The following is an 11,555-nucleotide window of genomic DNA, read 5'->3' as shown; positions in this document are numbered from 1 at the left end:
AGAACCAACGGGTGCCGAATAGCCTTTTGCTTTTTTATTCTACCACATTTGTATGGAAGTAGGAAAATGTGGAAACTGGCGAAAATAAAACCTTTCCTTTACTTGTTCCCTCTTTTAGGTCCTCCGTCCTTGATCTCGATAACTTCTCCTGACTCCTTACCCCTCCCCAGTACCAATCCCTCACTGCCCGTGGATGTGGAGTCTTGGCTGGTTTCCACTGATGGTTGTCCAAGCTTGGAGCAACCTCAGATATACAGGATGTCCTCGGCATCTTTGCATATTTATAAAGAAGGTGAGTTCATTTCCACTTGATATTCTGTAATAGGAGCGAGAGCGAGAGCGAGAAAGGAAGAGAGAGTGAGAGAGAGAGAGGAGAGAGAGAATATCTGATTTCCTTCCTGTGGAATATTCTGCTACTCACATTGCATTACTTTGAAATAACTGACCAAGTTTTAAAATTTCTTCTACATTGTTTAGTCAACTTCAATATACTCCATTTACTATACAATTTTACTTAATATCTCACATAAGTAAAATTTTGGTTTCTGTTTTAGAAAATATATATTTAATCAATCAAAATAAATTTCCACAGGAGATGAAGGAGCACATTTGTGAACCAAATTTTATTTATCCTCATGAAAATGGATCTTAGAATTTCTGCTTTATGTTTATGGACAAGAAAAACTGAGCTGAACACAGATGACAAGGTATCATGCTTGCAGACAGGATTCGACTCATCCTCTGTGGCCAACCAGCAGGTTTTTAAGAAACATTTTATTGGTATAAAACACACACTAAACCTCAGTATGAGGGATCTTTCAATGTATGATGTAATTCAGAGTGCATATTTTAAAAACTTTCGTATTGTCAGAGGGAGCAGCCATCAAATCACAAATTTGAGGGTTTGTCTCAAAGTTTTCAGGATGTTATAAATACTGCTTGTGTCTGTGTTTTTATATTGCACTGGCCCTGAGCTTTTGTCTTCCTCTATTTTACAAAGTGGTAAAATATGTAGTCATTAGCGATAAAGGGCGACCTGCAGCTTGTCCCTGCGGCAACTTACCTGTAGTGGCTTCTCCTTCATTGTTATTCTGAGTCTATTCCTCACAAAGGGCAGAGTAATCAATGTTCCTGACAGCTGTGCCTTTTACTAAACCCTCTCCCACACAAAACTTCCGGCATAGAATCTGAGAAAGATCTCTTTTGTCATATTATCATTTCAAGTTTCTCAAGTGCTGCCTGTCCCACCACCATTCCAGCTACACCCTTCTGAAATGCAGCCCCTTGTGCAGATTTCTAAAATCTCTTTGCTGGGCAAACCTTAGAAGATTTAGGGGTACATAGGGGGAAAAAAAGTAGCAACAACATACCACAAAAGGGAATACACAATTGTGATGTTTAGCACAGCTCTGTAATCAATGTTTCAAAGACAGAGGAAAACAACTCAAAATATTAACCGGTGAGCGTCAGAGTTGTTCTTCAAAGAGCTGAGTGACACAAAACGGAAAACATTGTAATTACCTGCTATTAAATTTAATACCTCCAAACAGATGGTGTTCCATTTTGGCCCCAAAATGGGTTGCTCACCTGACTGGAAAATCATTTCTGAGCCTTCACCCCAAACCCAGTTGCCTAACTTCTGTTGCATCCAAATATAAATGGGTTTGCTTCCCTTACTTTGGAAATCTGGCCTTTAATCATCCTACTTTCTTCTAGTTGATACTTAAGGGTCAAAAATTAACCGTTTTATTTATTTGAAGAATTACTGTTAAACTGAGCCCCAAACTGTCAGGAAATGAAGTATCTGCTAAATTAATGCGGTGTTCTCACATCACCTTTGGTTAAAAGAATAGATTCTTGTAGACACTTATCTAGGTTTCTCTGAAAAAGATTCACACAGCTTACATTCTAACTTTACCTTCTGGCACATTCCTAAGAACCCCTAACAACCCTTCAACTCCAGTTAGCTGGTTTGAGGCTACGGCCTTGAACTGCCAGAGGACAGAATCCAGCAGTTCAGGCTCAGCTCTAAAAATCCACAATACTAGTGATTAGTGGTGGGATTTTTTTCCTTAATGAAAAATAGAGACATTTAAGAAATGATCTGAAGCTCTATTTTAAATCCTCGTTGAAACCATGTGATGCAGAAATAAGTTCACCTTATTTTGACTTTGAAAATATTTTATTTGAATAGTAAATAGTTATACAGTTGAAACAGTTCTATTGAAGCTTTCTATAAATAGCTAACAATTAAGAAAATAATGTATGTAGAAAAGAGATTGCATTTAAAAGTAAGAGCTGTCGGTTGTACAAGGGCCTCGGGGACCCTCCAAGCAGAATAAAATGGTAGGTTGTCTGTAATTCGCTCAGATAGGTATAAAAGTTAAAACTTTTAGCAGATCCCTTTAGAAAAAGGCTCTCTTCTAAAATGCACAGTGAAATGTCGAGAGTGGTGGGAGGAGGGAAGCACACCAAAAGAAAAAAAAAGATCTGCAATCAAATAATATCTTAATCTTCATAATTAATATAAATAAATAAAGAATAAATAACAATTACTCATAAACCAACATATACATACAAAGGGAATTCACAGAACCCACCTCAACAAAGGCAATCAAACCAAAGTCTGTGAAATAGTGAGGCAGTTTCTACAGCATCTTCTGAAAATTCCCTTCCTTTCCCCGCCCCCCCAAAACAATCCCAAACAGACAACAGTTCAAGGCATTTGTGGCTATACTAAAGAAAACTCTTTTTTTAAGCATTTTGATTTGTTCACATACAAAAATGTAAAGCCAAACTCCAGCAGTTCACAAGCCATAATAAAGCTAATCGTGTGGGAAGTTCAATTTACAGCCTGTGAAATATAAAGGCATTTATTCCTCAAGATTCAGCCAAAACAACCCGTACGCTACGTACACAGAGAGCAGAGATTGGTAGGCGAGAGCAAACCGCATTTTTAGACCACGAATACAGCGAATACTAGCAAGGAAAACAGCTCTCCACTCCAAGGGGAAGCTTCCAACCACAAGACAAACGCGTACATCTTTTCTCCCTTGTACAGAAATAGATTGGCTCCTGTTGCGCCAAGGGGGGAAGGGGACACAACGCAAAGGGGGACGGGTGTACAAAGGGAGGCACAACGAGAGGGTTGGGGTTACCATCACACCACACCAAGAGAAGCGGAGACAACACTTTCACCCGGGATGGGTGTCCCCGGCAAGGACGCGGGTTCGGGCGCGAAAGGAGCGCTCTCTTTGTGGGTCTCCAAGCGAAGGCACAGTTCGGGGGACCGGGATGGAGGGCGCGCTCTAGCAGGCCGGACGCACAGGCACCTGCAGGAGAATCACCTGTCTGTTCTCGGACGGGTGGCATTTGTTGATGTGCCGCGTGAGACCAGGTGAGCTGTAGAAGGTGGCCGGGCAGTACTTGCAGGGGAACACCTGGGCGGCGTGCAGAAGGCGCAGGTGGCGCTCCTGGGCGCCCTTGCTGGGGAACGTCTCCCCGCACACCGGGCACAGGTGGCACTCGGCGGACGCACTCAACCCCAGCACGCCGGCCGCCTCGCCGTCGCCGGCCACCTCCTGCGGCGCCTTCTCGTCGGGCACCGGGTACAAGGCCAGTAGGTCCTCCGCCGGGGGCGCGGGCGGCGTGCCCTTGGCCTGCAGCGCCTGGTGGTGCGCCAGCAGGTGCTTGCGCAGATAGGCCTGGCGGCGGAACTTCTTGGCGCAGTGGTGGCACTCGTAGAGCCCGTCCTCCGAGCCCGACTCCGACACGCCGCCAGGGCTCGGCGTGTCGCGGTCGCTGCCGCCGCACGTCGCCTCCCGCGCCTCAGCCCTGGCGGCGGTTTCCGGCTCCGACGCGCGGGCTGCGGCGGGCGTCGGGCGCGGTTTGTGCCAGCGGCGGTGCGAGGCCAGGTTGGCCGGGCAGCTGAAGACCTTGGCGCACTCGGGGCAGCGGTACTCCACGCGCACGATGCGCGAGCACTTGTGCTGCGCCAGCGCGAATGGGTCAGCGTACTCCTCCTTGCAGAGCTGGCAGATGAACTCGCCTAGCGGCCGCGCTGCGCCCCCTGCGCGGCCCCGCGGTGCCTCTACCGGGCCCTCCTTGATCTTGAGCCCTAGCACGGGAGACGTGGTAACTTCGTCCTCGAAGTGCAGCTTGCGGATGGCTTTGGGCTTCTTGGCACCCGAGGCCTTGGCTACCTTGGCTGGAGGCTCGGAGGCGGACGCGGGGGGCGCGGGCCGCTTGCCGGGGGGCCGCAGGGAGGCGGCGGGGGGTAAAGGGGGACCGGGGACCGGGCCGCGGGCCGCCTCGGCGCCCGCTGAAAAGGCCGTGCCCATCTTGAGCTCGGCAGGCGCGAAGAGCAGCGAGTCGCCGCCGCAGGTGCCGCTTCCACCCGCGGCGTTCACGCCGCCGCCGCCGCCGCCACCTCCGAGCAGCGCGGCGGGCGTAGGGAAGGACTCCGCCGAGACCGGCGAGCCGAGGTTGAAGCTGCGCTCGAAGTACTTGTGCTTCTCGTGCTCGCGGCTCACGGGCCTCGTGGGGCTGTAGAGCGGTGCTGGGTGTGCTGCCTCGGGGTTGCCGAAGTGCGCGGCCCGCGGGCCCGGATGGGGTGGCGGCGGGCCCGGCGCACAGGCGAGCGCGGCGGCGAGCGCCGCATGGGCGCGCTCGGCGGGCGGCTGCGGCAGCGTACCCGACCCGACGCTCGGCGCCGGGGGCTCGGCGCCGGCGGTCCCACAGCCCGGCGAGAGCAGCAGCGCGCGGTCGCCGTCCTCGCCTCCGCGGACCCGGTAGGACACGGGCGTGGACTTCTTGCTGCGCTTCACTAGGAAGCCGCGGGGCATGTTGGCGCGGCGCGAGGGCAAGGCACTGGCTAGGTCCCACCCCTGCGCTGGACCGCGGCGGCCTCAGTGTTCCCGGCCCATGGCCCGGGCGCAGCGGCTGCGGGACTCGTGTGGCGCCGGCTGCGGCTCGGCTCGGCGCCCTGCACGCGCGTCCCTGTCCCCGGGCCCGGGAGCCGCTCCCTTTTAACGGGGGGAGGGGGCCATTGTTCTCGCCTCCCGCTTTCCCCGGAACCAATCAGCGCGCCCGGCTCCTTCGCCGGGTAGGGTGGGAGGGCGGCGGGCAGGCAAAAAGGGGGCCGGGACTTGGGGGTCGCCCGGTAGGTGCGGCAGATGTACCTGGCGCTGGGCCCCTGAGCGCGCCCCGCTGCCGCCCCGCCCGGCGCCGCGGCCCCGCCCGGCCCAGGCACACGCCCGGCCCCGCCTCCCTTCACGGTCTGCTGCTCCTCTATGGGGAGGCGCACGTGCCTGGGCTTTGTGTCTCTCCTCCGGGGGGCGCGGAGCCGCCAAATGGGCCCGTCCATCAGCACGACAATGCACGCCCCCCTCCCGCGCGGGGATTACCCGCGGGTCGCTAGCAAAATAGCAACAAAGGAGAAGAATGGTCCCAAATATGTCAGGAGGGTTCAATCCTCTAGCCGGAGCGGAGGGGAAGTGGGGAGCGCTGATTGGGTAGGGGCGGTGGTGGGCCGCAGCAGGCGCGGAGGAGATCAGAGTGCGGCTGCTGGGGTGGGAGAAGGGTTGGGGGAAGCGCAGAACTCCTCGTGGTGTTTGGGAAATAATCGAGAATCGAAAATAGCTGCAAAGCCGGGGCCGCCGAGAGCCCCAGTTGGTGTTCGGACGGGTGGTCTGCGGGACTCAGGATCCAAGCGAAAACGGGGCCCTGGGGTTCCAAGGTTGGGAAGAGGATCTGGCCTTCTGGCTGCAGCCGAGGGATATGTTTGTGTCCGCTGCTTGGACGTGCCCTGGGGCCTCGGGATGTTTTCTCTGGAGTTTGAGAAGCACTTGGCACCGCACTTCTTCAATCGCCAGCAGACGCGGCGCTAAAGGGCGGGGGGCGGGGGGGAGAACTGGGCTGGGTTCCAAGAGGAACTTGAATTTCTGAACTTTTTTTTTTTTAAGTTCCCGGAGACTTAGGGATTGGCATCTTCGGAGGGGCGCGGTGCATGCCGCTTGGAGCCTCCGCGTCGCCTAGGATTGGGTTGATTCGGGTGGAATTGAGCCTGAAACGCTAGGTCAGCCGCGTGCGCCCCAATGAAGTTGGTTTCCGCTCTCCTTGCTCAGCCTCATGCATTTTCATCCGTAGCCGGCATTTTGTCTGCGGGTTGACATCAGATGCTAAATCAAGGGCTCCAATCAAGGCGCTTCGGAATAAAGGGGCCGCCTGTCTGGGCGCGGGCCCCCCGGAGCCGTGCCCCCTTCACCTCTGTGAAGGAAATTAACCTCCCGCTATAGAGCGCTGGTCGCGGCCAATCTGGACGCAAAAGCGACGCGTGCTGCCGGCTGGGGGGCGGGGGGAGAGGGGGGGCAATCTGTCCACTGAGGCAGGCTGCGGCCTGGGAGAGAACAAGCTGCCTCCCCGCGAGCCACCAGGAAAAGACAACAGCGAAGATTCAACACCCCCCCCCACCCCCACCACCAGCCGCCAGGTTTGGACCCAGACCGGCCCTTTGCCTCCATCCTCTTCTTAGCCCAGCCCCGAGGAAGCACAAAAGGCAGCATCTCCGCAGACCGGGGCAGAACTCCAAGAGTGCATAGTGGCCCCGATCGCCCATCACCAGGGAACAAATAGCAAAGCCACATAAAATGTGATATGTTGTGAGGGAAAAACATCATTTTATTGAAAGAGAAGAAAACGGGCGTTTTTCTGCAAAGCTCTGTGCAGCCAGATAGATTTTGCTGAGTTTTGCTTATGCTTAATTCCACTGAAGGTATTTAATTGTTTTCGGATTTTCCCTCTGAAAATACCCTGGCGTGGAAATTAAACAGAATTAAGTTGTAATGGGACAGTTATTAGAGTTAGTTAATCAAGTTGGTTAATCAAGGGGCAAGCTATTTGATGATTTTATTTGTAATATTTTTTAAACTCATAGACTGAAAAGAGAACAATACATACAATGGATTATATTTTGAAAGCTCTCATCCTTGTTTTAAAAATGCTAAGTGAAATGAATGCCAGTTCTGAAAAAAGTTAGAAATCCTAAAATAAGTTTATCTAAAATTTATAAATATGTTTCAATCTAAAAGTAACTGATGTTATTTCTTTGCTCTTTTGAGCGCTGTTTAATACTGCGGTTGAAATTAGAAGTGGGAAAGGGATTCCGGGACAGCTTTGGCCAATTTTATTTTCTCATCACGAATCCCATCTGGATTGTGGAATATAATAGGGCAGGGGCTCGGCCGGCATCCCCAACTGACTGCGGGGTATTTGGTCTTGCATGTGTAACACTCCTTTCATTCAGCAGATAACAGGGAGTTAGTCACCTTGTGAATTCTTTAAAAATAACAACACCCATAATTGTAAAGAGGGAGCGGGGCGGGGGGTTGGGGGGCGGGAATGGCAAAACAAAACAAAACCCCTGCCTGAATGCAGCGAATTCAAAAAGGGCTCTGAATTAAGGCAAGAGAATCTATTGAACACTATTGAGTGACTGAGATTCAATGAATCCTTTTCTTTTTATTTGTGGTTTCTAGTCTCACCAGCGAAAATGAAATCTGCTTTCAGATGGATACGATCAAACTAAATGGGAACTTGAAAGGTACAAGTACTACAAACTAATTTCATAATCAGGGTTGGGGAAGAATTGGGCTGTACGCGCGCACGCACACACCAGCAACCTCTAAGGACGTGCACTCTTGCACCGGGTCGTGGGTTTCCGTTGTTTTCTGCTTGATTTTATTTCTCGGAATCTGCGCACCTGCGAGGATGGCGACAGGGAGTCGAGATATTTGTCCTCCTCTAGGAAGAGTAAAGCGCCGCCACGCTGCGCCCCAGCGGCTGCCCTTTGCACACTGCGATTCCGAATAGGGGCCGCGTGGAGTTGGACTGGGGAAACATTGAACGCTGATTTGACCCCCTCCAGGGGAGCTTCACGGGAGCCCGAGAGCCTGAGGATCCAAGGAAGGGCCCCGAAGTGTCCTTCCCAGGTCCCAGGCGACTCCTCCCTTTCCTGTGGGGTCCTGGCCAGCGCTTTGGAAATACACGGCGGCCTCTGTCTCTTGTTGTCCTTGCAGACCGGGCTGTGGATTCTTATGACCGTTGCAGAGCTGGAGGCCTCCTGCGCTCCAAGTTCTCCTTCCCGGGTATCCCAGGTTGCCATCGGGCAGCACACTGGGGTTCACTGTGACCTCCCCGCCCCCAGCTCGAGTTCTAGCTCCAGGGAGTTTCTAGAAAGCGCGAAGCTTGGCAATATGCGCTAAAGCAGAGAATTTCCGCCTAGGAATTGCCCCATTGGGTGTCCACGAGTCCAGGCAGCCCCTGAGATCCTGAAAGGCAAAGACAAGAGGGTCCCTCAGTCTCACCCCGCGGCGCGGGGCGCGTTTGGAGGTGCCAGGGAGGGGCGAGAGGGAGTTGTCAGCGTCCCCCCTCCCCCACCCATCTTCCTTACTCTGCGGGCCCCTCTCCTGGATTCACAGAATCTCCACCTCAGGCCCTCCTTGCCCACGAGCCACGACCCGGCCTGAACCGTGCGTTTCTGCAGCAGTGCCAGCCACTAGGTCCCAGAGGGGCCCGCGCCCCAGTGCACGCTGCACGCCGACCCGAGCTCAGGAGAGGCTTTGTGTTTGCAGGAATGAGGGGTTGTTTTGTCAGTCCCAGGGGCACGCGAGAGACACGCGCAGCCTGCTGCCCGCCGCCCCGCGCGGCCGCTCCGGCCTCTGGGCCCCTTCCGGGCCTCCGCCCGCGGGCCCTTGCCTTTGTTCGGCATATTAGCATAAAGCTGCCACGGATCTCCCGTTTAAATAATTCCACACAAAAGGAGAGTGCATGAAAGAAAGCGAACAAGGGAGAGTCCCCGAGGCCGGCGCAGTCCGCCGCGCAGAGAGAGTAGCGGCCGCGCTCAAGTATTGTCCCTCCCCTCGAGTTTCAAGTGCCCCTGGCAATCTGCTGCGCGCCCATTATTCGGCCGGGGGCCGACCGGGTGGCTGCAGCCTCTTTTATCCTTCCAAGTGGACCGTCGGGGCCACTGCACGCTCCTTGAAGTGTCCTCAGGGCTGTTTGTTTTTGCCTTGGGTGGGACCGTCCGGGCCGGGGAGGTGGGGTCAGGAAGGTCCTTGGGTCTGGCGACGTGGAGGGTTGTGTCGGCAAAAGCTGGCAAAGGTGAAGCCAGAAATGCAAGGAAGTCATAAACAGAGAAGTGTGCCCTGAAGAGCTGGGGTGCAATGAACCGGACCAGGATGACTTTGAACGTGGGGCGCACAAGGGCATGCTTCCACCTGTGAGGTGACGCCTCTATTCTCTGCCCACCTCTATCAAGGAAAAGGCGCCGACAGAACCCAGCAGAAACTGACCAGAAAAGGCCACTGCGACTCCGGTTCTCACCTCTCCTCACGCACCCTGGGGTGCGTGACACAGAGGTAGCCAGGCCCTGGGGCCAGAATGGGCACTTTTGCCTTGGCCTAGTTCCCCCTTTCTTGTTCCTGCTCTGGGTTTTGGGTGTTTTTCTTCCTCGGCGCCCTCTCTCCTCTTGTCCTCTCTCCCTCGTTTTCTCCCATGTCTCCTCTCCTCTCCTCTCCTCTCCTCTCCTCTCCTCTCCTCTCCTCTCCTCTCTCTCCTCTCCTCTCTCCTCTCCTCCCCTCCATTCTTTCCCTCCTCCCCTCCTCTCCGTGTTTTCCCCACCCCTCTGCCACGCTTTCTCCTTTCCTCCATCCTTTTCTTTCCCCTTCTTTATCTTCCTCCCGTCTGCCCCTGTCCCACCACTCACCCCTCCATCTCTCTTCCCAACTTTTTCACTCCCCGGCTCTCTCCTCCCTCCCAGTATCTCTCCCACACAGTGACCCTTTCCCTCAGACTCTCGCTCTCCCTTTCTCTCAGTCTCTCTCCCTCACGCCTTTTTTTCTTTCTCCCACCCCTCTCTCCCCTTACCTCTCTCCCAGTCTCCCTCTTCTCTCCTACTCTCTTCCCTTCTCTCCCTGCTCCCTCACTCTCCCCCCACTCTGCTCTCCCGACTCTCCCCCTCCCTCCCTGCAGACCAACGTGTGTTATTTTATTTGTCTAGAGAGAGCCTATTTGTTCAGCGATGTGTGGCCTCCTGGCCGCTTGCTTTAATGGGGGATGCGGAGGCTTGGTTTCTGTGAGCATTAGCATACAGCTGCCAGCTCCTGCCCCATTCCCGGCTCACGTTATCCCAGCCTTATCATCACCTCTTCTCTCAACCAGAAAACAATCAACAGCTCCTCACACACGGCGACTTTTGAGCTCTTCTCCCTGCTTCTTGGCTAACAGTGTCTCACCCGGTTGCACTTGTATTCTCTCTCTCTCTCTCTCTCTCTCTCTCTCTCTCTCTCTCTCTCTCTCTCTTTCTCCCCCCTCTCGGAAGGGTAAATATTGATTGGCTGGCTTTACATTTTATTCTCCTTGCAGTGTTTCCCTTCCTCTCTCACCTCATCTTTTATTTTTCTTTTGCCTTCCTGTGATATTTGGGTGTAATATAAGGAAACATTTTTTTGGAAAGGAAGTGGCTACACTCTATTACAAACTGACATATGCCAGGAGAGACCATTAGTGCATCTGGGAGGCATGGTTGTTGCATGGGATTTGGGGAATAAAACTTGGGAAAATTAACTTTGGTATTTTCTTGTCAGTATTCTTTGTTCAAAACTATAGAATTCCAAGATCAGGCTTAGAGTCCAAGATGTCTCTGGCTTAACAGCAAATACTGAAATACATAGGGACTTCACATATTTATCAGTCTCACAGAATCTATACCTGTGCATGCCGAGAAGTTCAAGTATTGGTCTCTTTGAAGCCCTTTGCCAGTCGTCATCACCAGTAAGGAGTAAATATCTTCATTCTCCTGAAGCCCTAAAACAGCCAATTTTAAGCTTTAATCAACCACTCTAGGATACTTCTCTTATTCTTAGAAAAGTTGTTCCTCAGTGATAAAATGCTGAAGTCTACATACATATGCTAAAATCCTTGCATAGATTCACAAAATCAATCACTTTCTATGAGGCAATGAATGCTTACAATAACCTCATCCAATACACTATGTAGACTAAAATATATCTGGACATTTTCAAATCTGCCATGATACTTATGGAGGTTTAAGACTAATTTTTAAAAAGCAGCAAAGAAAAAACATCAAATTTATGCATGATTCAATATTAAGATTGGCATTGTCACTTTAGTGTGGCTAAGAGTTTTTTAATGGTAATACTTGGTCACAGAAATCATAACTGTTGATCATCTAACTGAGGTTGTTCTGTTCCTCTCCACCCAAGGGTTCCCAGGGCCTGTCACAGACAGGCCATTTGCTGATGAATTTGACCCAGGGCCTCTCACGGTAAAGGGGTGGTGAGAGGATAGTTTTTTTTAAATTGATTGATTGATTAATTAATTATTTTTTTATTAGTTTCAGGTGAACAAAACAAAGTAATACTTCGACATTTATCATTTATATCCCTCAAACTGTCTCAACTCTCCTCCCCACCATCCACAATGAGAAGATAGTTTCTTGAGCTGACTTATTTACAGGCTCCTGAAATATGGTTCCA

At 52.2% G+C, this 11,555-nt stretch overlaps 1 protein-coding gene across 1 annotated transcript; it reads right to left on the bottom strand.

The window, feature by feature from the left end:
• Positions 1-2,175: 2,175 nt before the first annotated feature.
• Positions 2,176-4,986, bottom strand: INSM1 (INSM transcriptional repressor 1). The gene has a single exon (XM_033094251.1). It carries the CDS (start codon positions 4,842-4,844, stop codon positions 3,309-3,311), a length of 1,536 nt encoding a protein of 511 aa, XP_032950142.1. The 5' UTR covers positions 4,845-4,986; the 3' UTR covers positions 2,176-3,308.
• Positions 4,987-11,555: the final 6,569 nt, after the last annotated feature.

Source organism: Rhinolophus ferrumequinum, chromosome 23 (genome assembly GCF_004115265.2).
Source record: "Rhinolophus ferrumequinum isolate MPI-CBG mRhiFer1 chromosome 23, mRhiFer1_v1.p, whole genome shotgun sequence".
Classification (NCBI taxonomy): Eukaryota; Metazoa; Chordata; class Mammalia; order Chiroptera; family Rhinolophidae; genus Rhinolophus; species Rhinolophus ferrumequinum.
The sequence above is the reverse complement of the archived record's forward strand: the minus strand, read 5'-3'. Positions and strand labels throughout refer to the sequence as shown.